The sequence below is a fragment of the Plectropomus leopardus genome, chromosome 15 (assembly GCF_026936395.1).
Source record: "Plectropomus leopardus strain MGB_pleo_1.0 chromosome 15, ASM2693639v1, whole genome shotgun sequence".
Classification (NCBI taxonomy): Eukaryota; Metazoa; Chordata; class Actinopteri; order Perciformes; family Serranidae; genus Plectropomus; species Plectropomus leopardus.
The window spans coordinates 23,322,179-23,349,114 of record NC_142190.1 but is presented as its reverse complement, the minus strand read 5'-3'; the positions used below and the strand labels follow the sequence as shown (position 1 = coordinate 23,349,114).

The 26,936-nt window shown below is 40.0% G+C and overlaps 1 protein-coding gene across 5 annotated transcripts in view; it reads left to right on the top strand.

Annotated features, from left to right (window-relative positions):
• nrxn2a (neurexin 2a) overlaps window positions 1-26,936 on the top strand; it is a 159,588-nt gene that overhangs the window by 52,474 nt on the left and 80,178 nt on the right. For 4 of the 5 annotated variants that reach the window (XM_088088851.1, XM_042499087.2, XM_088088848.1 and 1 more), the window contains 5 exons: window positions 6,061-6,222; window positions 13,233-13,662; window positions 14,846-15,229; window positions 16,034-16,237; window positions 21,342-21,368. In XM_088088851.1, coding sequence (XP_087944977.1) covers window positions 6,061-6,222; window positions 13,233-13,662; window positions 14,846-15,229; window positions 16,034-16,237; window positions 21,342-21,368 — 1,207 coding nt within the window. The remainder of the gene's footprint in view (window positions 1-6,060; window positions 6,223-13,232; window positions 13,663-14,845; window positions 15,230-16,033; window positions 16,238-21,341; window positions 21,369-26,936) is intronic. The other variant, XM_088088849.1, reaches the window with a different exon arrangement.

The following is a 26,936-nucleotide window of genomic DNA, read 5'->3' as shown; positions in this document are numbered from 1 at the left end:
TTAATCTAGATTGTTTTAGTGTGAGTTGTTGGCGATATCTGCTGTAGAGATGTTTGCTTTCTCTCTAATATTATGAAGGCTTGTGGTGCTCAAAGAACCAAAAAAAGCGTTTGAACTCAACAGCAATGACTTTTTCCAGAATTGATGATCCTTTTACTCAATATAATCCACAGATCTTGTTGTGAACACTTTCATGTAGGAACTATTTTCTTTTAAATAAACTACACCAGCCAACTGTATCACCACACAAGAGGAAGCATGCTTCCACTGCTAGTTCACCTAGCTATCACCTATCACTGAGCTAGCTAATGTTACAGCTCAGCTGAGGAGGACGCCATTAATGTTAACAACTTATGCTCCCATGAGCACAAGCTTCTTGTCCATGAGTTGATAAAGACTTCCTTCTGTGACTACCTTTTTTTCCTTGCAGTGATACAGTTGGCAGGTGTAGTATGGTAGAAAGAAATGGAGGACTGGTTAGCAAGCAATTGCTTCTTAACACATCCAGCAGTAACAGTGCAACTTAATTATGCATTTGCATCTGTGTTTCTGGCAACCTAAGAAATGTCAATTTGCTTTCTTGTAGCCTTGTTTTTGGTCTCCTGCTTAGAAAAATGTAGCTCTATAGCTGCTAAACGCTTTGGTATTTCTAGGTTTCCACCCATATGTGGCTCAAATTTTAACCAAATTTTCAGGAAAATCTGCAACAGAAAATGCATATTTATGTTTTCAGTTTTCATGCACTAGTCATGCAAACATACGGTTGACAGACTCTTCAGTCAGGTGCCTTTATACCATTGCAGACAGGAGGGTGCAATGAGATTACATAATTTAAAGAGTGTCAATCAAACCTTAAATGTTGGATAAAACCTACAGAAACCCAGATGAAATTAAGCATTTATGTTTGTTTCATATTCCATGTTTATGGAATGTACGAAACAAACTTAAGGAATGCTCATAAAAACAGTGGATGGAAATACATCGTGTGTTGCAACTCTTTATGCTAGTAATTGTGATTGTATATTACGTTAGTGCATCCATAATTACATTGTAGTGACAATGTAATCACTGTCTGGATTGCGACACAAACGTGTCTTTGAAATAATGAAATACTGCATTTATGCACCATGCTGGACTTGCAAGGAGGTTGTCAGTGTGGATTGTGGACGTATAAAGTAAAGGATTGTGACAACAGAATCCCGGGGTCATGTCCAGACTTCTGTCTTTGGTCAGGTTTAGGCCATAACAGCACTTTGGATAAGGTTTGGGAAAGATAATGATTTCAGTTAAATGTTAATACAGGAGGTAATTATAAAAAACATGATGGTGTAGTCACTATGAGTGAATAGGGTATCTGCCTGTTTGGGTGGAAAACATTTTTGTACCTCTCCAGGTACGTTAATTGGTAACATTTCCTCATTATGTTAATAGAAAACACAATTTGCTCAGCATTATGTTTCCCTGAAATACATACTTACTGTTTCAAATTAGCTGTATGTAGACATAATATCTAGGAGACAGGGCTGTGTCTTCTCCAGCTAGTTGCTAACTGTGTCTGTTTGCTGTTTGGTGCTGAGCACGTAGTGCACAGCTGCTTTTTAGAGTGTTTTTGCTGAAAACAGCAAACAACGTTTTGCCCCCTAATATCACTTCCAGCAAAAAGTCACAAATTGGCACATACTGGGGCATGTGTATAATATGTCGAGGCACACAAATTGTATCAACTCAAGCAGAGCTCCTTTTAGCTTAGGTGCAATGTAATATTCTTACCTTAGAAGTGCATTTAAACAGAAAACAAGTCACACCACTGAGACCAACAAGATCCCTGTGGATCTTTTCTAGCACAATATTGAAACCTTTTGGAAATTGGGCTTTGAAAGCAAAGGGGTCCTTGCATTTTTACAACAAATAAAATGATCACTTAGTCAATTTACCTGAACCATAACTAAACTAAATATGTTTCTCCACAATGAGCTTTGCCACGCGCAATGCATTTTAATGTTTGATTTCTTCACTAAAGTAGGACTCATTTTGTATCTAACTCTCTCATCATCACCAATATATTCTGAACCTGTCACATTAAGCTGCATATAAAGTTGCATCCTCCTCCACATCTATTTCCTTACCCCGGCTTCCAGAGGAGCGGCAATCCAATGCTTACAACGTCACTTATGCTTTCAGCCATGCATTTGATCCCTGTGTAAATTGCTTTCCCTTCAGATAAGTTACCCCACTGACATGTAGATAGGGGGAACTGTAACTCCCAAGAGAGTGCTGGTGGAAACATTTTATTAGATCCGGTAGTGCTTTTCAGGCTAGAATTCCTCCTGTTACTATCAACCCCGTCCATCTGTCTTTTCTTTTACTGTTGCGGGCAAACTGATTGGTGCTTATTCTCTCGCCTTTTCTGACCCTTATTAATCAACGCATCCACCTATTTATGGGCTTGTACTGCTCACACAATACACTAACATAAGCAAATATTCATCTACATACATCTTCAGCTCTAATTACATCACATATGTTTCCCATTAATCATCTCTTTGCCAGTGGCTGTGTAGAAATCTGGGAGATTGTATGATGAAAGATCAGCACCAAAGTGTGCCAGCCGGGACTGGAACATGGGCTAAAACATAATTAATAAGAGGCACACAGCAGGATAATATCCTAATTCACAAATTAGCATCACCTGCGATTTTGAAATGCAATTAAAGTAACTATCTAGGGTGTCAGGGTGTGGTGTAATACTCATTATTAGGAACTTGTCAGGCTTTTCTAAATGTGGCAAAGTGAAAGAGACAGCAGCATCAGTCAGTTTCCAGGTATGAAAGCACTTTGAGTTTCTGAAGTTTCCTGATGTGCAATATCATCAGCCCGCAGTCAAGCCCTGCTGTTGTCCGCTGTCTAAGCCAAAGATACTGAGGGCTTCACTATGAGATAGACAGAAATCAATTCCTGCCAGTAGCAGTGAATGGTGAGGCAGGACCTTGTTTTAAAGACCTGACACCTGAACACACCCTGTCAGGTCATTCTTCTGCCTCTTATACTCTCGCTTTCATCATACTAGCCATTTTACAAAATAGACACAGATTTTACAAAATGGACTTCCCCGGATACAATTCAAAGATTTTAAAAATCAGACCGTTTAATCACAGGTCTCACTTTTTAAAGGATTAGTTTTGTGTATGTTTACTGAGACCTGTGAGGGAGATTCTGATCAATTTGTTCTGAGGCCACACCACGTTACTGCGCTTTATTTACTTGAAGGGATATTTTGCCGATTTTCAGCTTTGTATCAAGGCAGTGTGGATAGTATGTGCAGATGACCTGTGGTAAACTTCCCTCCATCTATCCAGTGCTTAGATGTCCCTCCTCCCCGCGTGGTGTGACATAAATTACATCACAAGTTTCGCCAGATCTTGGGCTGTTGCTTGAACACAGGCTTTACCTTCACATTTCCGTTCAATTTGTGTCGCCAACAGCCGGGACAAAGAGTATAAAGGTGATCAAGGGAGTTACCCACCCCTCTCTCTCTTTCTCTAAAACTGTAAAACTGGGCAGTGCTGGTTGAATACAAATCAAGATTATGTTGTTGCGTACTTATATCTAATAAAACGGTAAAACTAAGCAGCGTGGATCAAATATAAACCAATATTCTGTTACAGAGTTGCATATTTCCCCCCTCAGATGTTTTTGGAAACATCATTAAGCTTACCATTTATTGCCAACTGTAATATAAGATGACTCACCTCCATTGTTTCACTCTGACCATGACCAGTCCACATTACGTCACCCACCAGCGGGAGTGTCTGGCAAGGCGCAGTGAATCCTGGTACTTCTAGGTTTTCCACCTCCTGAGCAAAAGCGTCCTTTTTCTCAGTTTTCTCTGATCATGTAGCACCATTTTCAAAAGCAAAAAGTAAGTCTTTCTATTGCAGAAACAGCCTAGTTTTATTCAAGGACTCTCTTAATGGAAAAATGTTTCTTTAAAGTAATTCAACAGTGGTTAGGTGGTCTGTTTATAAAATTAGGATGTCTATGCAATAGAAAGATGCATATACTTTTGACACTGGTGCTACTTGACCAGAGAGAACTGAGAAAAAGGGCTGTGGCATTCTCTTTTGCTCAAGAGGTAGACAACATACAAGTACCAGAATTCACTGTGCTGCACCAGACCGGTAACAAACAATCTGAAATTATCGTTACTTCCACCTCCAGTTCACAAACTCTCATATTACAGCCAAACTGAAATATGTGTCTGGAGACATGTAGGCAAGAAATAGGCAGCACGCTAACAGAACCTTCGTTTCTGTTTGATCAGCACAGTGTAGTTCCACGGTTTGATTGGGGTTGAGTTTAAGTTTTAGGGAGAGAGAGGCAGCTCTCTCTTAATCTGCTTCTCTACTCAAAAATGCTGAGTTATAATCTGTAGTTAGAGTAACACCCCAAGAGCCAGTGTAAATCTACTGGATGACGCAAAACAATTTGAGCTGAGAGATGAGGAGGGAGATTTGGGAGAGGGTAAGATGGAGGAAAGTTTACTACGGTTCATTTACACATCCGACACACGTTGTTATTACACAAAGCTGTTTGAAAAATGGCAAAATATCTCTTTACATAAAGGTCTGTTGGATCTGGTGGTAGTGGTAGCGTAGTTTTTATCTACTCATGTCCAAAAAGAAAGATGTGTCTGTGTCTAATCAATCTTTACTATCCCTCTTTTAATAGTATTCATCCTGTGATTATCTGGTTTAAATACAGTAAAGTAATGTCGTCCTGAGGAGAGAATGAAATCATACTACCTCTGTGTGTGTTGTAATCAAAGCTTCTCTGGTTGTAGTCACGGTAGCCAGACTAGCCAGACTAGTTAGTTTGATTGGCATAGCTAATCGCAGCTGTTTGACACTGCACTTATATGGTGATTACGGCTAATAACATCGTCCTGACTCACGATGGTGGATGCTGTCGCATTGTTGTCATTGTTAACGCTGTCTAGCTGACTCCATCCCATCGTGTTGTTAGCTCTGTTGGCACAGTTGAAGCGACTAGCTCTGCAAGGCGCCGCCATTTCGGCTCAGCCACCTCCATGTTTGTGTGTGATGTTAAGAGCTGAGAGCCGTGTGCAGGCAATCCAAATGTCATATATAGCACCTTTAAACTCTTTAATTCTTTACACTTTTCAAATCAGTTCTCAAAAAAATGTCTCAATCAAAAATTTAAATTCTAAATAACGATAATCATGATCAATAAAATCAAACGCTGTTAATCTTTAAACATGTACAATTCAAGACAATTAAACTGTTTAGTGAATTGAAAGAGCGCTCTCCTCTCTCTTACAGGGCTCCTTTCAAGCCCTGCATTTATAAAATGATCGTGATTGGATTGAAACATGAGAACAATTAGCTCAAACTTTGAACATGCATGTCCCCTGCCTCGTTAAATCTCTCATTTTTCATTTAAGGCAAATTCATCACAGGCAGTACAGTTTATTAATTAGCTTTTCACAGCAGATTTTCCTAAAAAAAGAAATCCTAATTGTTTTCACTTATTACACCGAAGTGGGAGCTGTTACATTTGTGCAGGACTACATGTTAACTGTAGGCTTATTGTCATGGCAACAAGCATATCATTTCTTCTCCTATAGCCTTATTCAGTCATTCATTTCCTTTGTCTCTGTGTACTGATGGGACTGATATGGGAATAATCTTGTTTTGTTGCTGTCAATACACAAGCATCGTGGCTTGCCATCTTGATATCTTTAATCTCAAATTAATTGAGTACAGTGTAGCATTCATACTGCTTTGGAGCTGAAATATCAGTGGAAGGAATATTTATGGTATATTGACTCCACTGCAATCCTGCTAATATATCAGAAACAGGGATCATCTGAGATTAGTGAACCCTTCAAAGCTGTTCTTGTAATTGCCTTCAAGAACCAACATTAAGGCGAGCTCAACTAGAATCAAGAAATGAGGCATGAAATAATTAGGACAGTTCTTTCTGTCTAACTTAAAATCTCTCATTATTTATTTTCCTCCTCCCACAACGGCCCCTGTATAGGTGACGATCTTGGTCGACGGGATTCTCACCACCACCGGCTACACTCAGGAGGACTACACCATGCTGGGCTCAGATGATCTCTTCTACATAGGGGGCAGCCTAAACACAGCCGACCTGCCAGGCTCCCCGGTCAGCAACAACTTCCTGGGCTGTCTGAAAGATGTGAGTACAGCTTGACCTCAGTCCCAGCAGAGAGGACTGGAAACACTATCCAACCCTCCTTAGATAGCACTCCCTTTTCCTATAAGCAGAGCATGTTCTGCGTATAGAAAATCACCCCTCACATTCGTATTGATTCCCCTGTTGTAGGGTGTTTGAAGGAGAAACACTCAGCTGCATATGCGCTGTTCAGGGCATATGCATTTAAAGATTCCCGTGGGAATCCCTTTGGGAGGACACAGCACTAATATACATAAGAAACAGATGCATCCTCTTATGATCATTCCTTAAACACAGTCTGGACTTTTCATCGCTGTTTTCCCAAATTTTTGAAGCTTTTTAACTCCAGCCTGTACCTGTCATACTGATTATCTTGAGCAAGCAAGTTAAGATCATGTACTCAGCATTAGAATTAATATAGACAAAGCAGTGAATAATGGATTAATGCCCAATTTCATCTTGGGCTCACAAATTTTTAATGAAGTGAGCAATCTCATGAAAAGCAAATGACGTGCTATGTGCATTAAAAGTGAGAGAAATGCTTTCCCTTACCAAGGACGGATTAGGGGGAGACATAGCTAAAACAGGCAGCAGATAGAAGCATAAGCGTCAGGGTTGCAGATCGGTGTATATATATTTTCTTGGGGTCAATACCCAGCTCGAACAAACGAGTTTTCTTCTGGCAGAGACACTTGCGTCAAAGGATATAAGACCATTTATTCCATAAATGCTTATAAACTGTTATTAGGCTCCCGCTCTTGATCCCCATTAAATCCAGCTGCATGGGATTCAGCAGGGAGTACAATGCACCAAGGACAGAACAGACACATCACTTAGAGGATACACAAAATGCACATGGCAAACAGAGTAGAAATAGCCTAACTAAGCTAGTAATAGCAGCAGTGAGTTGGAGCACACTAGAAACAAGCAGCTGCCTTTTTACAGTACGAGAGTGACAGATTGGCAAATTATAAATAGTCTTCTTAAAAGTAAATTAATGACTTATTTGAATATTGGTGGAGATGGTGTGCTTGACTTCAGTGCTCTGCCAGAAACACCATGAAAACATTTGTTTTTCAGCTTCAAATTTTTCTATTGGAATCCAAAAAGCTCCTTCACTTGCCAAGTCCTGATCACAAAGCATCCAGTTTGTGCAGTCACAGAGTGCATTTATGTTGGAGAACTGACATCTTCAGACTGTTGTTTTTGTGTCCACAACAAGTAATCTGTGTTCCAAAGTTCAGTCATGACATATAAATAGAGAAGTTGCTGACAAATTTGTTCTCTATGAGTTTTAGTTACGCTGGGCTCGAGGGATGGCAATGTTGTTTTGTCCACCACTTTGGTCCAGACTGAAATATCTCTAAAACTGTTAAATGGATTGCAGTGAAATCTGGACAGACATTCGTGGTTCCCCCAAAGGAGGAATCATACGTTGATCCCCTGAATGTCTCCTCGGGTGCCAACGACAACTACTGGATGGATTGCTGTGAGATTTGCAGCAGTTAGGAAAAGATGAGAAAAGATAAGTGCCAGAGATTGCTCCAAAATTACAGCAAAATATCAATACAAATGGCAGAGTAATAAATGTAAAGTGTATAAGAAATAAAGCTAATGTAAGTGACTAATATAATAAGTTTAATAGTAATATAAATTCAGTAATATAAGTAAAGTAAAACAGTAAAAAATATGTTTAACAACCCCAAAATTAGCAAGAAATTAGTAAAAAGTACAAGAAAATTACCAGAAAATAAATCTATAAAAAAGATAGATAGAAAAAGTGCTTAAAAATTTGTAAGAATTTTGTAACCTAATTTTAAATATGAAAGTTAAAAAATATATAATTTCAAAATCTATTAATGTCTTACAGTATGTGAAACATTTATTATCAGGTTGTGCATTGCCTTTTTCTCATGTTTCTGAAGAGATTGCACCAATTTGCTGACGGTTCAAAGGTTTAAATACATGTGAAAGGTGTCTGAAAGCAGCAAAGGAAAAGTGATGTCGCTCTAGGTTACACAGGGTTATAACTAGTTTAAGATTTCTATTTTACTAATATTTTGGTTTTATGTATGCCAAATACCTTTTGTACTTGGTGTTTAGTACTAATAGCAAATATTATCATGCTAACAGGCTAAACTAAGATATTACCTGCTAAACATAAGCATGTTAGAATTAGTGACGGGTAAAGTAAACATAAACCATAATCCAGCAAAATTATTGTTACTTTTACATTATATCGACTCAAGTAGAAGTATAAGTACTCATTAAAAAAAAACTTCATTAAATGCAATCTATTACGTCAGTGTATTACATTCAAACAGTTTGTCAATAGGTGATAACAAGTTTGAAGAGGATGCTAATTGTCATCCAGTTGCCAGAAACAGACAAATGGCAAAATATTTGTTGTGTGAGGTATAGTTTGGGTCTTTTGAGGTTGTATGGGCAACCTAACCAGGGTTAGTCTATTGCCTACAGTAGATGATGAGGATCAGTACACCCCCAGTTTGGAGAAGCAGGCTAGAGTACCACCATGGAAGCTAAGCAATGTACTGCTGTAGAGGGAGGCAGCAGAAAATCGATCAGTTAGTTAACAAACAATTAGATGGTCCACTTCACAAGGACTACATCCAAAGAAAATACTATCGTGTGCTTCAGTATTTTCTTGGATGCAGTCCTTGTGAAGTGGACCATTTAATTGTTTGCTGTAATTTGTGCAGTCTGTAAGCACCGACCTCCGCCTGTGGAGGGGCTGAAGTGCAAGAGATTTCTTCCACGCTGATCAGTTAATTAGTTTGTGTTACTGTGTGACTTCAGTATTCTGAAGGATTACTACAGATTTAGCAGAGTCACACAAACAAACTAACTGATTGAGGCAGTGGCTGACCAGCAGCTCTAGTGTTCAACCAGCTAAAATGACACCAGTTTTTGTTAATGGAGTCTAGTGGCTTTGACAAGAATATACAGGAGGAACTGAAGCCATTAACAGCTTTCTGTGATATAGTGGTGAAAATATTCTTACTGTAGCATACTTAAACTATTATTGTTTTGTTTTTTGGGAGGCACTTTTTAAGGGGGCTGAATTATGTTTTACTGCTGCCCCCATTCACAGCAGTACATTGCTTAAATTGTGTGGTGGTACTCCTGCCTGCTTCTCTAAACTCTGGGTGTGTCAACCGTTATCTACAGAACCATTTGGGTGATGCCTGTGGCTCAGGAGGTAGAGCGTTGTTTGCTAATCGGAAGGTCGGTGGTTTAATCATTGGCCCTTGCAGTCTACATGTGTCCTTGGCCAAATTGTGGTGTGTTGGTGTAAGTGTTTACCTGATGAGTAAGTACATGTATAGGTGAATGGTGCCTGTGTTATAAAGCGCTTTGAGTGGTCACAGAGACCAGAGAAGTGTATTATAAATGCAACCCATTTACTCTTTGTAATGCACTAAAAATGGATAAGTACCTCAAACAAGCCCACTTCAAAAGATCAGCTTTGAAAGATCACTTTTAAGCACTGTAAACAAAACAGCAAGAAAAAACTTTGTGTCTCTTTCTGAATCCTCAAAGAAGAGGCTTGGATGCAGTCTGCATCATGTGTGTGTGTGCCTACATAAACCTCCACCCAACGTTCCACCTTGGATGCTATGATTGGCTATAGGTTGCGTCTTATCTCTTGCTGTTGTGTGTGTAAGCTCAGCTACATATATAAGATTATTTTTTGCTAGATTTACTGGCATGAGTAATGAGGAGTGTGTAGCCCAATGTAGAGTAAAAGTAGATATATTTTAATGCAAATGTCATAACTATAATTATAACTTTATTTATATTGCACCTTTGAAAACAAAGTTTATAAAGTGCTTCGAGAAACAAAGTAAAGCAAAGGCAAGAAAGCCTATAGGCACTATAACAAGAATCCAGACAATCATGTTGGACTAAGGCCCGGACACAAATTAAAGTTGGAAAAGTCATTAATAATAATAATAATAATAATAATAATAATACAACTAATAATAATACAACTAATAATAATAATAATAATAATAATAATAATAATAATAATAGTAATAATTAGCAGGATCGAGACAGAATAAAGAGATAAACTAAAAGATAAATTAAGAAACGACAAATCGATAAAATGGGTTTTAAGAAGGGATTTAAAAGAGGTCACTGAATGTGTCTGAGTAAGAGTAAAAAGTGCTCTGCAGAACAAGTATTCATAAAGGGACAATTTAATTAAAAGAATCACTCAAGTACATGCAACTAATAAATAGAAATGTAATGCAATACTACCCGCCACTGACTAGCATTGCTGCTGTGAGCATGTTAGCATGCAGGTATTAGCATTTTGCTCAAAGCACTGCTGTGCCAAAATACAGCCTCAAAGAGCTGCTAGCATGTTGTTTAAACATGTTTTAGACCATTACTTTTCATTCACAGATATGTAATTTGTGCATTGAATTCTGCAGTACAGACATTTAAAATGAATGTGTATTTGTTGTACTATTAATAAAGCAGGTATGACATCAACGTTTTAAAGCACTCGAGCGTTAAGTGAATGATTTCTAAATGGAGTCTCTCTGCAGTGTGAATGCACTGAAATGAAAATTAGATGTTATTTATGGACAGGTTATTGTCCCAGCACCCTGCCAATGCTGCAGCCCCCGCTCTGTGGGCGGTGCGGCTGGTGGTGGTTGTGTTTAGACCCACTACTGCTGCGTGCAGTCGCACAGATGTACTGTAGGCATGCAGGGGAGAGGGTGACGGGATAAAGAGTCATGAAGACAGAATGACAAAACCCCGAAAAGTGCCAGTAATGAGGGCGAGCGGTGGCAGAGGCTGATCAAATGGGATCAGCTCTGCCCGGAGATCTAGGAGACAGGTTCACAGACGGGTCAGTCAGAGCCTGAGCTCTGAGTGTGCTGATGAAGAAGAGGAACAAAGCTCTGCGGTGAATGGAAAGAATTCAAACATACATATTCATCTTAATCCATGCAGGGAAGAAAAGTGACTAAAATATTTATTGTATAAGCAGCACATCTATTTAGGGGGGATATCTGTCTTATTTTACCGAATGCAGAGTGTTTGGGCCATGACTAATCTCTGATGACGTTACATGATAATAGATGTGAGTGCTGCTTGGGAGAGGCCATCATGTTCATCAGGTACAGGAAAACTAATGGCCACTTTACGACGAATGTCACGACTACAACAACCAGCAGGGAGAGATGAATTTGTCTTTGAAGTCACCGGCTTATTGGTCTGCAGCATGTGTGCCCACAGGATATCCCACACTGCATCATTAGGTCCCTCTAATGCTTCAAAGATCGTAACCAATTTGGTTATGAAGAATGTGTTCACACGGCTGTTAGCAGCAGAGAAGGTCTCCATTCTCAGGCTGCTGTTATTCTTCTCCACTTGAGCATAAAAGACATGAGGGCTTTGTCAATCGACACTGGAGGAGCTTTATTCTTGTGTTTCGGGATACTCTGTAATCCTTGTCACATACAACAGGCGTCTGAATTGGTGAAATAGGATTCCACTTCCTGTATTGTCCTTTGGCTTATGTAATAACCCCTGCAGAGGTCACAGTGTGCCTTTTGGCGTTGCTTGTTGTAAACAATGTCCGTATACAACTGTTCCCCGCTTTGTAAAAAGTGCCCTGATTGACTGCCTCCCCATTTAAAAATTGCCTGTTACACTCATTTCTCGATGGTCAGTTTCACCATCTGATTTCACTGCTTAATTAGTCACACTGAAGGCAGTGTGAAGTGTGATATTGGCTCAAATTGCCTCTCAGCTCTGCTGTTAGTCCTCGGTGCAGCGTGGTGTGTCACCTCAGGCAGTGACTGGTCCCAGAGTGATGTGGCAGATAACAGTGGGCTCGGGGTGACTTACAGCTGATACAGAATGAGACAAGGACTGTTGTGTCCTGCTGTGCATATTGATGAACCCGGGCTGAAAGTAGAAAATAATACAATAACGGCACAAAGGAGCCCGTACAGGCACTCTGTTGAAGTCTGCTCTCAGTATAAACAGGATATATTGTTGTGTAGTGTAAGTAAATATCTTTAAAAAGCTTTTTGTATTTCTCTCTATTTCCTCAGATTGATCTCAAATCTTAAATCAATAGCCAGACATTCCTCCAAGACAGAGGGAGGTCTATTGTATATTCACCGCAGCCTGGGAGCGTAATCAGATTTTTCACCGCTGTTTACTTGCACCATGAGCTCAGCACTCAAGTTTATACCCTCTTACATTTACTAAATTCACCTTTTTTGAAAAATAAATTGCTTGTAAAAGACGGAGTCCACCCTCTCCACCACCCACCATCTCTGCTCGGACTTGATCTCTTACTTTACGTGGTATAAACACGTATAATTGTTTGTCATTGTGTAGGTGCGATGTCTGTGATTCCTCCTCCCTGAATTTAAGATTATTCCACTGTCAGACCCATTGTACGCTCCCTTAGTGAGTCAGCTAAATGTCTAAAATGTAAATGTTTGCATTTGCATCTAAATCTAAATGCATTTTTTGAATTTTCAAAAGCTTTTCTTGCTGCCTACTTGTCTTCTCGTGACAGGTTTTGTAGTTAATGAAAGAATTTTATGGTAAACCTGAAAACATCCAGATCAAAAACCGGACAGACTGCTGCTGTGCAGAGCTTTTGAGTTTGTACCTGTAAGATGTCTTCAGTTCTACATGTTTGCTCTGTCTCAGCATGGACACATGGACAATTTCAGAGAAACAAAGTGTTATTCATTTTCTTTTATTAATGCATCAAGCGCCTCTACGCCCGTTTAATTAAAGGTGCCAGTTTATTGGATGGAGCCATTGGAATAGAATCATCAGGACATTTTCCATCAGGGATGATTCAACATGTTTTGTGCCGCGTGTCCTCCCGAAATGCTGCCGTGTCATATCGATTTTAATATTTATTGACAAGCAATATTCAACCTTTGCACTGAATTTATTGCTCTTCCCAGCTGTCATCTCACCACCACATCTCTCTCATTTATTAGGTGGTCTACAAGAATAATGAGTTTAGACTGGAACTGTCACGACTGGCTGAACAGCGAGACCCAAAGATCAGTATCCATGGTGACCTGATATTCAGCTGCGAGGATGTGGAGGCCCTGGAGCCGGTCACCTTCGACACACCGTCTGCCTACTTGACATTGCCCAGGTGGAACACAAAGAAGACGGGCGCCATATCTTTCGACTTCCGCACCACGGAGCCCGCCGGCCTGCTGCTGTTCAGCCATGGCAGCCTGCAGGGCACACAGCCCGACAGGAAGCCCAGGGCCGACTTCTTTGCCCTAGAGCTGCTGGATGGGTTTCTGTACCTGGTCATGGATATGGGCTCTGGCAGCATCAAGATGAAAGCAAGCAACAAGAGGCTCGATGATGGCGAGTGGTGTCATGTGGACTTCCAGAGGAGAGGGCGCAACGGTAATAAGATTTTTTTTTTCGTTGTTTTTATTGCAAGACACAAGACAAAAACAGTAGACACCAGCATGACAAAACAGCTCATTCAAAAACATTTCCACAAGGGTCAAGGATGTTGATTTGGTGTTGGTGTATATGAGTTGAGTGTGAGTGTGAGTGTGAGTGTGAGTGTGAGTGTGAGTGTGTGTGTGTGTGTGTGTGTGTGTGTGTGTGTGTGTGTGTGGAAGCATGTGCCTACATTCTAAACTAGTCATTTTGGGTAGAAAGAAAGGAGAAAAGAAAGTAAAAAAAACTAATAAAATAAATAAAGAGGAGGGATTGGGGGGTAAGAGAAGCATACTGCTATTACTGCTATTGTCATAATAATACAAAACAAATAGAAATAAGAATGGTAGTTATATTAATAATTATAACAAAGGGAAACGAGAACAAATCAGCAGGGTCGGTCTGGTGGAATCACAGGTTCGTGTTAGTTTTGTAGTTATTGATATAAAAATTTAACTCCTTCTTTTTTTTTTTAGATAGAATTATATTTGTGAAGACAAGGGAAGCCTTCTGTCTGCTTCTGTTACTGTTGTTCTCCAGTTTTAGCTGTGGAGCAGAAACGGTTCCAAGCTGTGAAACCGCCATATGCCAGCATGGATTCAGTCACATCAGCACGCTCTTGCTTTTTATTCACTGCAGTGAAACACGCATGCATATTAAGCTTTTAATTACAATGATATTTTCCGTCGCTATAATCTATGTATGACATTATGAAATCTGTGTTAACCTATTTCACAAGTGGCCAATTATACAGGCTCCTACCTCAAATTGGGCCTTATTAGTACAATCCAAATGTCTGTCTTATTATCTAAAATACACACAGTTCCCTCTATTTCTTCCTACTCATTTCTATAAATAAATTTCCTTTCCTTCTCAAGCAGGGTAATGTGACAATGCAGATTTGTCATTTATAATTCTGCACTTTTGCAAAGCAAGTTTTAGCTCCCAAAATCAACTCCCAAGGACTGGCAGTACAGTTTCTTAATCCGCACTCTTTCAAACAAGCAGCTACTAATGCCCACTCCCTCAATCTCACAGTTTGTTCTCACTTCTCACTTAGCACAGCCCACACACACCTGTCTTGATTTTCTGCAACAAAAACATTGTGCAAGTACAAATTGACTCACTGCCCGCCCTACAGGCTTTATCTCGGTGAACAGCCAGAGCATCCCGTTTTCTGCAAACGAAGGCAGCGAGATCCTTGACCTAGACGGAGACATGTATCTTGGAGGGCTACCCGACGACCGCCAAAGCCTCATGCTCCCCCCGGAGGTGTGGACCGCCTCCCTCAGCCTCGGCTACGTGGGCTGCGTGAGGGACCTCTTCATTGACGGGCAGAGCCGTAACCTCTGGAGGCTGGCCGAGGTCCAGAGCGCCACAGGTGTCAGCAGCTTCTGCACCCGAGAGACTCACGTCAGGTGTGCCAGAGACACGTGTGCTAATGGTGGACACTGCAGAGAAGGCTGGAACCGGCACATTTGTGATTGCAACGGCACTGGTTACCTAGGGCCCAGCTGTGAAAAGGGTAAGAGACGGATGACAGTGGATGGGGAGGATAAGTGATTTCAAAATGCTGCTGCAAAGCTTTTAACACACTTTGGCCAGTATTTTATTTATTAACTTAGCTGTGTAGTGGCTGGAAAGTGCCTGCGCAAATGAGAAAAAATTTAGATACAAAGAAAATTCATTATCTGGCCTTAATGCTCAGGCCTCCTAAACAATAATAATTTCATTTGCAATTGCAGTATCATCATCTACATACTCTATAATGGCATACCCATTCAAATGAGTTCTCTCAACTCACAGTACCCCCTACATCCACAAGGTGACAATGAAAGGATATTATATATTTCTTATTAAAGCCATAGAAAATGACAATCCTCAATACAGTGATTCATTAATGAATTGTCAGTATCACAAGGCCAGTGCTATGAGTGTTTCATTAGAAATGCAGTGCTGCTCCGGCCTGAATCCCTCTGCATTTACCATGCAGATGGTTTCCTCACAGAGAGGCCAAATTACGCAGATCTATTGGCAGCTAATAGTATGAGGGATATATGAAAATCCCTCTTGTATTGCACTATGATGGTTATAAATCCTTCAGAAATTTGATTGCAGCTGTAATCTCGCTGCTGTCTCCGCATGCTCCAGGCTTTTTCTGCCATCTGGTGCGACTGATGAAAACTGCAATCTAAAATGATATCATGCTGTACCTGAGATAAGCTCAAATACAGCTCAGGTTTCATTCCATAAATGCCACTTTGTGTTTTTAATTTGTGATGCCCTCTGGGGGTTCAATGTCTGCTTCCTCTTCCCCTGTAATCCGTAGAGGCCACCATGGTGAGCTATGACGGCAGCATGTATCTGAAGGTGCTGCTGCCAAGGACGCTGCACACAGAGGCCGAGGACGTGTCCCTGCGCTTCATGTCCCAGAGGGCCTTTGGCCTGCTGATGGCCACCACCTCTCAGCAGTCGGCGGACACCCTGCGTCTGGAGCTGGATGGAGGCAGAGTGAAGCTTACTGTGAACCTGGGTAATGCTGCTGCGGCAAATGCGAGCAGATAATTCCAGTTGACCTTTCAGGACGTGTCGCCAAGCTAGAGTTCTCATGAGTTTTGTCTCAGGCTCTCCCATACTCATCTTCATACATAATAACTACAGTTGCTTAAAATCAACATTCTTTGCTTGTTGCTAGAATTTATTTGCAACTTTTGCAGGGATCTGTGGTGTCAGATTAATTCAATGTTGGTGTCATTAACTGGAAATTAGTGAAATAAATGGCCAATTTCAAATCAAAGTCAATCTTAACACATAAAGCATACCATTAAAGAAGCAAAGTAATAGCACAATGCAGATATATGGAATGATGAGGGATGCAGTTACAGAATATCCTCAGAAACTATTTTCTATTGTTTTTTATCTTTTTTAGCCAAATATACATTGGTTTGCTTATAGCAGGAAATGAAAGAACATCTCAAAATTAACTAACTTATGTCCAAGACACACCAAACCAACATCATACAACTAGTGTCGATAAAGCCGACTGTTACATCGCCTCGTCTGTGCCTCGGCCTAAAAGCTGCACTTGAAAACACAACAAAGACTACGACCAACTTACAACCAGTGTGTAGTTCTGCGCCTGCATGAGAGGAAGTAACTCTCCATACCAGCATGTGGTGGTAGTCTGTATTTGCCATCCAAAAATGGAAACCAGAAGACCACGGGATGGATTCAAGATGCTAGTTAGCCAGTTAGCAACTACTAACAACTAAGGGTGTAACGATCCATCCATCTCATCGATATATCGATTAAATGAACAACGATCATGTAACATTAATATAAAGTGTAATCATCGATCCATATCATCCTCTTTATTTTGAAAATCGTTGTCACCGTCATACAGCGTCCAGCAGATGATGACAAGCAGTCCAGAGAAAGATGATGAGGATAAAGCTGTTTACTCGGGAATAAATCATCAGAAAATGTTTCTGCTAAAGAGCTCAGTATCTAAAGAAAAACAATCTTACCCTATATAACAAGTTTGTTTAGATCTCACTCCCCATGACTTTAGCCATTTGTTTACATTCCTCAGTTTAGTTTCTCTTCTTGTGCGCTGAGATGAACCACAGGCTCACAAGTGATGATGAGGGCCAGTGGTGCGCGACACACTGCAGCAACTTTAGGCAACAGACGGTCACCAACAGCCCAACACTGACCAACAACCAACCACTGGCTTGGTGTGTCAGGGCCTTAATGGTTTACTTTATCACATCAATTCTATTTGGAGTTTAAAAGTTGTTAATCTATGGATGGTATTTTAATAAATACTTGGACCTTTTAGGAAATTAGATTTTTCAATTCCTGATGGAGAGTTAGAGGAGAAGATTCGTACCACTCTCATATCTGTTCGTGAAGTATAAGCCAGCAGAGGGTTAGCATAGCACAAAGACTGGAAAGCAGAGGGAAAAAGCTAGATATGGTAACAAATGCACCTGCCATCACCCATAAAACTTACTAATTATTATGTTGTATCTTTTTTGCTTAATCTGTGCAAACACTGAAGTGAACTGAAATGACAATTCCCTGTTTTATTGGAGGTTATGTGTCAGACTTTTTTTTGGGCCTACACAGTCACTTCCTGGAGTCGATGCTGGTTGCTTGGCAACCCCTCAGAGCCAAGAAATAGTCCAGTACATTATACGCTGTAAAACAGTAAATTGGCATATTTACTCTTGTTAGCTGGCTGTAGCTTCATATTTGAAGGGCATCTAACTCTCCACCAGGAAGAGAAGATTTCCTAAAAGTTGTCCATGGTTTGCTATGGACATTATGTTTATGTATTAGCTTATGGGCTTTAACTACTAGACCACCAGGATGCCAAGGCATTTTGCTTGTAGCACAGTTTGGCTTCTGGTGCATCCTAAAAGAAATACATTAAATTACAGCATTAAACATATGAAGAATGCAATTTCCTAATTCTAAAATCATTTTTTTAAGTCATCATTAGATTTTTTTAATTCAATATAAGGAGCTATTGAAAAACTCAAGGGGTTTAAGCAACTGTAGGCATGTATGTATATTCTACCTCTCTCTCTCTCTCTCTCTCTTCCTATCTCTACTTCTCTCTCTCCCTCTCTCTCTCTCTCTCTCTCTCTCTCTCAGTTCATCCAGTGGTCAGGTCCCATCTGACCGTCTCGGCTCTTTCAGCCCTTCAATGGCTTGTCTGCAGTTCAAGGAGAAGGCAGTCAGAGACCAGATCCATCATTACGCTGAAATATTACCACTTAGGTTGCTCACGCCGTAGATGCAACCATTGTAGTTCCCTCCCCTCACATTTACTGGCCTGTCCAGTTTAGAGCCGCTTCACTGAGCAGAGGGTGCCAGTGATGGACACACACACACACACACACACACACACTCACACACCTGCAGCAGAAGGTCACTCTGGTCTCTGGCTGTCTGTATCCACTGCTCTGTGATGGTTGACAGCTTGAGAGCACTCCTCAGCCACATGACTTGCACCAATATATTCACGGATGAAATTGGTTTCATTAGGCAGGATATGCAAATGACAAGCGAGTGAATCCATTTTGAGGCCGAAATTGTGAATATTGCAAATGGATTTAGAAGATATTAGCATGAGAAAATGTTAGCAAAGCATCACATTTGTGCTGGTGTCGTTATTTTCACAGTGTAAGGTTCATTGTGGCTGCAGGTTGTGCAAATCGCCCTTTCCTCTGTAATTTAACATTGAAAATACACTACTACCAGGACAGCCTGCAGAACAAGCAGGAGACTGGATCATTTCAGATAACAGCACTTTGAATTTAAGAGTGAAGACAGATCAAGGTTTGGGCATTGGAGTAGAGGTGCACTGGTCCAGTAAGTCAAATATTCCGAAACAATCAGACTACCAAGTATAATATCCCTGAGAGATATTAAATTACACAGAATAACGACCTTCTCAGTAATATTCGGTGAAATTAATGAATCACATCATTACCATTAATTATCACGTATGAATGCATGTAGGCTGTCAAGAAAACGTGAATAACAAATTCTGCGTAATCCGAGTAATCTTCAAAATTAAAACTGGGGTAGACAGAAATCTGAAAAAAAGCAGAATTTAAAATACACCCTCCTCCTGCAGCTCTCCCCTCTCTGTCCTAAGCCTCTCCCACCGGTCAACCACAGGAGTATGCACGCAATCACACAATAACCCACCATTTCCCATACATTATATATACATTATAAATTATTTAATTTCATCGTTGAGTTGGGTTCAGTGCATTCCCTCAGCCCTCCTTTCCTTACTCACTCTCTCTGTGTTTATCAGACCACAAAAGAGACAAGAAGTAAATAGATGGCCACCCCAGCCTCCCTTCACAATACGCCCAACCGCTGTGAACTCCTTCCCTGGGAGGAGAGCGGTCACTAGTGGGGGAGATGCATATTTGGTCTGCAGTTGTAGTAGCTCAATTTCAGCCAGCACAAACCCCCAAGACCAGGTGTCACGGTGGGCTGGGGGCCAACAGTAGTGGCGGGTCGAACCTATGTAAAGGCAGCAACAGAAAGTTTGCTTATCAGCAGGAAGTCGGGGCTGTTCAGCTCCCTGGAGCTGGGGTTTGTGCTGGCTGAATTCAGACCTGGGCACTGACGGGGGGGGTCAGTCTCTCTCTGCCTGCTCTTCTGGAGAACACACTGTTATTTGAAGCTGTTGACTAAATAAATGTGAACTTAAATTACTGTAGCTGTAGCCGTGAGCCTTTAACTCCCGTTAGCAGAAGGCTAAACTATTAGCAACATTTCCGCTCCATCTCTGAAACACTTCGCTGATACTGACACGTCTTTATTGCATTTATTGTCAGACTCCCTCTTAGACTTTATTTTAAATAAGTCAGTCTTACTTTGTGGGGTTGCTTTGCAGTACAGGCAGTTGGTGCTAATGCTGGAATAGCAACTTTCTCTGCAGGATAGTCCACCATTGAATCAGGTTTTGACCAAAGGGACATGCATAAGCATTTGTGTAACAGCCATTAAGAAAATGAGAGGGAAAAACACACTTCAAGCCCTCATGCGTGGAGCAGGAGCAAATGCACTTAAATAAAGTTAAAAGCTTGTATTGGGAACACAGCTACTTTAATTGAAACATCGACCGGTTTGGATCTTAAGGTCTTCATCAGGGTGCAAATGGGTGAACAGGAATCAAGCAAACATTTTATGAACATGGCAGGGGGGGGGTCACCCACTCCTGATTATCTGCCTGATTCTAGTGAATGCAGGTGGTGGTGATACCAATGAATCACAATGAGAAGCCATTTTGAAGATGACACAACTCCACAAGTGTTAAGAAAAAATCCTGCCATTAAGAACACCCTTTCATTGAAATGCCCAAAGTCTCCCATAATGACTTAGGTTTTCAAAAGCCTGACAACAGAGCCATAGGAGGTGCAAGTCTACTTTTTTCTCTGTCTAATTGAATTATAGTATGCTTTATTATTGGATTTTTGCACAATGACGCCTCAAACTTCCTACCCCAGCTTTAAGTATCGCTCAATAGCCACTCTAACCTTTTCTCAGAAGTGAATTCTTTATGCTTCTTTGGGTGAGAGGCTTTAAGATGCTTTATTCTGTTTCACATGTTGAAATCTTGAACTAAATCCAGCACAGGTTCCATTTTTGTTATCTGCTTCAGACAATTTTCCCCACAGCGGCGCATATTTGCTTGTGTCAGTAAAACTATCAGTCCCAGTATCTGAAACAGTCAAATTCATTTGCAGACGCCTGAATGTAAGCAGCTGCATCCGAGCCGATACCAACACTAAAAATAAAACCGGTGCACCTCCACTTTTACGGTCAATAAAACTCTTATTGATCCCGACTTTGAGCTGGTCTATTGTGCTTCCAGCAGTGCCAGACACATGCTGATCCTTTCACTCACTGTTTCTTTTTCTAATGTTATGTACACTACGGGGAGGAAAGTGGTGGTTTAGACTCTCGAGGCTGTCCCCGGATGGTGGGCTCTGAAAAGCACTGAACTGTCTGCAGAATGTACCTTGAAGGATGTGAAATATTCTCCTCTTTTGTGCTGTTCTTTTTTTCTTTTAATCTCACCATCTCACTCTCTCTCTCACCAGATTGTATCAGGATAGACTGTAATCTCAGTAAGTGTCTCCTATGATTATTTACTGTACCATGATTTAGAGAACATGCACTGTGGTGTAATCATATGCCTCTTGCTCTATTCCCTTGTGAAACAGAACATAATTCATTTCTTCTGCCCCACAATTCCCCATGTTTACTGTTGCTGTTATGCTGCTCACAAGCATCATAACAAAGATAAGAACAAGACTCAACTGTGCGGTTGAATATAATTGGATCTTTTTGCTCTGCACTCGTGAAATCCGCATTTTAGCAACAATTTAAATGACACATTTTCTCATTATTGCAGTGGTATAATCATGTAATCGAATGTAGCGAGATTCAATGTACAGTATCCAGCTGTTGTGCTGCCAATGAGTCTGTCATTCAGTTGCCTGTGACCAATTTGCACACATAGGCTGATAATTGGGTGCAGTTCGAGTACAATCAGCAATTATCTGCGTGAGAAAAGCAGCTTGCAGCTTCAAGTTTAGAGGGAGGGAAAAAAGCAATTTAGGCAGTTTAAAAGTCGGCCTGATAAACAGATGAAACAAAACTGTCATTTGTCAAACTAAAATGTTTTTGCTTAAATGTTAAAACATGCTCGAGAGAGTACAGTTTGTTGCAGCCTTCATATTTCAGGAGAGAACATGTGGTGGAACATATCCTTTTTATGTAAATTAAATCACCAGCTGTCAGTTTCTCATGACAAAATTCAAAATGAGTGTCTAAGTCGAACTACTCATCACACATCAATAGTGTGTGCTATTTTGCTTTGTGATACCCCAAAGATTTTAATTTTGACAGTCATCCAAGGGCCTCATTACAGAAAAATATCCTAACTCTATAGCTTAACTTTAGTTTCAAAGATAGGAAAAATCCAATCCTCCTATCACAACAGCAGTTCCTAAACACATGGCTGTCTCTTGTCCTACCTCAGACCTCCTGTCTTATCTTATCTTAAGGGAATACTTCACCCACAAAATGACCATTTACATATACACTAAACATGTTGCATTCACCTTCAGTTCATGAAGAACGATTTGTTTTTTTCACATGCCTCCAAGGAAAAATATCACATTGAATTATTGTTTTGATGTATCAAAAACATCTCAAACTCTCATTCAACTCATGCAATATAACCCAAGTCCCATTTATCCAGTCATGTGCTGAGCACTTCCCAAACACATGCATTTTTCCATTTCAATTTCACTTCAGTTTTAAAATTTTAGCAAAAGTACATATGTTTGGGAAGTACTGAGTATACGACTGGATAAATGAGACTTGGATTACACTGCACAAGTTGTATGAGAGCTTGTTTTGCTGTTGTTAAATGCAAGTGGCTCCAAATCAATCGACAAATCAATATGTTTGCTGTTTTCCGTGTAGGCATGCAAGAACAACAAACTTTTCTTCACGATTTGAAAGTAACAAGACATGACCTATTGATTTACAAATGGTCATTTTGTCAGTGGAGCATTAAATCCTAACTGTAACTGTGAAATTCATTCATTAACCGGCACATGTCCTGTCATGCCTGTCTCTACGTTTAGGATGTACTGTAACGCTGCTTGACATGGACACGCCATAATAATGGCTCTGTCTTGTCACTGGCTAGCTAGCTTGTTATCATAAATGAAAATGATAGGCATTCAGTTTTAAGAAAGAGAGGTCGGAGACAATAATTGTGTCAGTGGAGTTAAGGAAACCTTTTCGGGATGTTTTCTTCTCATTTGATTTCAAAATAAGCAATAATTTGTTTATTATTTGAAGTCATCAATGAGTAGCCTTTCAATCATTAAATTTCACTGTTCATGTTGTTCCCTATCTCCACTGTTATGGCCGTACAGACCCAACAATAGTGCTGCTGCAATTTTTGGCAGTTATTTTAAATTTATGACAGTATCTACCCCAGTGGTTCTCAAGCTTTTTGTGTCAGGGATCCCTAAATTGATACAAATTAGGTCATCGACCTCCATTCGATAATTTTACTGACTTATTTTGGTTGATTATACTGACATTTCACTTTAGGGGCCTCCATCTAGGGCTGCTACTCACAATTATTTTCCTTGTTGATTAATTTGTTGATTATTTTCTCAATTACGTGATCAGATGTTTCGTCTACAAAATGTCAGAAAATGGTGAAAAATGTGGATCAGTGTTTCCTGAAGCCTGAGATGACATCCTCAAGTGTCTTGTTCTGTCCAAAATGCAGATATATTCACTTTAACACCGCAGAGGAATAAAGAAACCAGAAAATATTCACATTTAAGAAGCTGGGAATACTTTACTTATGTTTTTAATTACTTAAGCCAATTGGTCAGTTATCTGTCCATCTTAATTTTTAATCATTCTTATGACTGTTACCTAAATTGGGCTCACATCTATAATAAATTAAATATTGAAAATATTTAATTCTCTATTTTTCTGGGGACCAGTTTGAGCTCCCTCAAGGACCCCTGCGGGTCTCCAAACCCCTGGTTAAGAATCACTTATCCTTAACATCCTAACTTAGGATTCCTAACTTATGCTAGTCAGGACAAATTTGTAATAGCAAAATTCTTATCATAGGATAAGATTTTTTTCCTAAATGCAGTTTAGAAACATATTTCTATAATACCCCAAATCCTAAATGTCATCCAAAGCTGAGATAAGACAAGAGTTGACACGTAGGAGGTTTCTTTAATGATGTCCCTTGACCATATTTGCTGTAAAATGGAGGATGAAGAAGCTGGATAAGTGCACTGCATAAAATCCTGCAACAACAATCCTTTACACAAAAGTGGATGAGAAACGTGACAGCAAATATTCAAATTTCATTGTAATGAGCTATGAGGTATTTAAATGAGCGAACAAAATCCCATTGATTAAAAGGCAGATTTTCCCCTATCAACAGAATTGATATCCTGGTGTTCTATACTCTTGTGAAATGGAGCGGTACTTTAGGATTGTACTGTGCTGATGTTTGAATTCATGATGTAGATTGTAGCTCTCACCTGACAGTGAGAGACAGGCAATTTAAGTTTTAGTTCAGTCTGCAGTGGTGGGAAAAATAGATAAAAGCTATTGGCAGTGGAGAGGTGAGCGGCTCTCTGATATAGATCATCCAATACAGAGGAGGCTTATGAATGCTTATAAAAGTTATCACTATAATCGAGTGCTGGCTGAAAGCTTGTTTCCAACTCTTCATGTATGAATAATTCCTGGATTCTCTGAAATCAAATGAACTGTTCATGTTCAATTTTTCAATGATTTGCAACCAGTGTTTATATTGTTTATATTGTTTACGCTCATCTGAGCTGAGAGGAACTACAACAACTGTTTATGTACTCTCAATCATATTTTAACATTTAAGCATGCACAATAGAAAAATCAATAACTTGCAGTTTGTGCTGTAATTTTATCTCATGTTATTCTATTGATCTGTGATGCTGATTTAATGGCTATACAGCAAAAGGGGACCTTTTTACTGTTACGGCAGATTTATGACACGTGTGAGCAAGCCCATTATATTTAATGGATTACAATGTTTTTCTCTGATCGAGGTGAGTAGTGTGTGCAATCATGTGTGCATGGAGTGAGGTGTGCATGTGTGTAAACTTAGTCCAGTGACCTGCCTGCAAAAGAGCAATTTACAGCCATTTTTAAATATCCATTGCTCTCAATAGAAAGTAAAATATGCAGATAAATAATCGTGCAAAAGCAAAGATAATATGTTGAACATGGCTGTATATCCTCTATTGCCTCAGATATCTGCCCAAGAAATAACCCTCTTCACCAGAAGATGGCATTGTACCATCACACACACTCCCAGGAAAAAAATGTACTGTATGTGCATATCTTTGTGTGCAAAATGAATCGCCTTCCTGATCAATTATGCCGTATGTATGCTACACCAGTGACCTCTGAAGAGCTTAATACTGCAGATGTGATGATGGATGGCTTCTTAATGGATTTTATGGTTGATAACAGAAAGTGGAGCCAAATTTTAAATTGCAGAATTATCTGCCTAAATGATTTAAACGATCATCATTTAGCGAGCACTATCATTGAAGGGAATTACACTTTGCACCACAGACTCATTGTGAATTTTAAATATCCTTGTTTGGACTACCTTAAAGGATTATCGTACAACTTGATTCTCAGGTGGGGGATCTTGCCAGTGTTTGTGAAGGAATCAAAGAGACAGCCCATCTGCAGCAGCTGCTTGGAAGCTGTCGGTGGGAGGGTTGTAGTTGTGAGAACAAATGTTGCTGCAGCGCTCTTGATTAATTCTTGCAGAATATGAGGAATAATGGTACACAACACACTTTTGAAATGAGGCATTTGTCCTACAAAATTACAGAATTACCATAACATGCTTTGATTAACACACACATCCTGCGTTCAAAGTCTCGGCTCACTCATAATGCTGACCTGTATAACTGCACCATGCCTTTGAAGTTATCCTTGTTTAAAAATATGACTCAAATTCAATTTTAACTGAGGATCAAACTGGACAAAATAGACCCTTTACATGTGCAGCTTGCTCTCAAGCCTCTGGAAGCTGAGCTTGTGAAGCGAAGGCACTTTGAAAGGGCCCACATTTCAAAGGGTTTACAGTCAGATGTCTGTATGAATACATATTATATTCCACCATTTTACTGCCCACTGCAGTGTTGGAGATAGATCACTATCAGTGATATCAAGCACAGGCTGCGCTGTCAGTTTTACTGCGTGCTTCATTTTTATTTACTGAGACAACATTATTTATGACCATAAATCAAATCAAATACTACAACAAATAACAGTAAATGATTTTATTAAAAGAGTATTGCACCAATTTACCATCCATTCAGCGGAACTACAGATATTTTATTACTTATTTCACACATTCTCCTGCCTTGTCAAGGCCTATATTACCCACAATGCAACTTGACAGTCAGCAGTTCAATCAGAGAAAAGCCTGGTCTCACAAAAATATGTAAAATGACTACAAATTCTCAACACAATACTACGTAGTGGTGGCATGCTATGTTTTAAAATGAAACACTGCCAATGGAAAGTCAATTAGAATTCTTTGTTGTGGTAGAAACACAAAATCTGTGGTTCAACGACATCATGCATTGGGCAGTGGTTAATGTTACGACCTGATAGGTGGGATGAAGAGCGAGCAAGTTGCCTTAGGGAGGCAAGATGTTTTTTTTCCAAGGATCGAAGGAAACAAGCAGTAGCTGCTCAGAGATAGAGTACGGCGGGTCATGACTGGGCATCTAAGGACAGACAAAATTGGCATACAGGTCAAACAAACACAGGACTATCACCCAAGAGACCACTTTTGTGTCCTGTGTGAAATCTAAATTCAACGTTGGCTAATGTTAACTTGATGTACTTGTACCAGTACATAAAAAAAATCACAGTACATGCTGCTGCTGTATATATGGTATAAAGAGTTCATGGTCATTTCATATTTTCTGTCCAATATATGAAGACTGAGGTGTGATATACTGTTAGCGGCTAATTTAGTCTTGAGCCGCTAGTCGCACCCCCATGCAAGCATTAATATTTTTCCAACTTGTAGTCTTCAGTACCCACAGATGCTGACTCAAGTG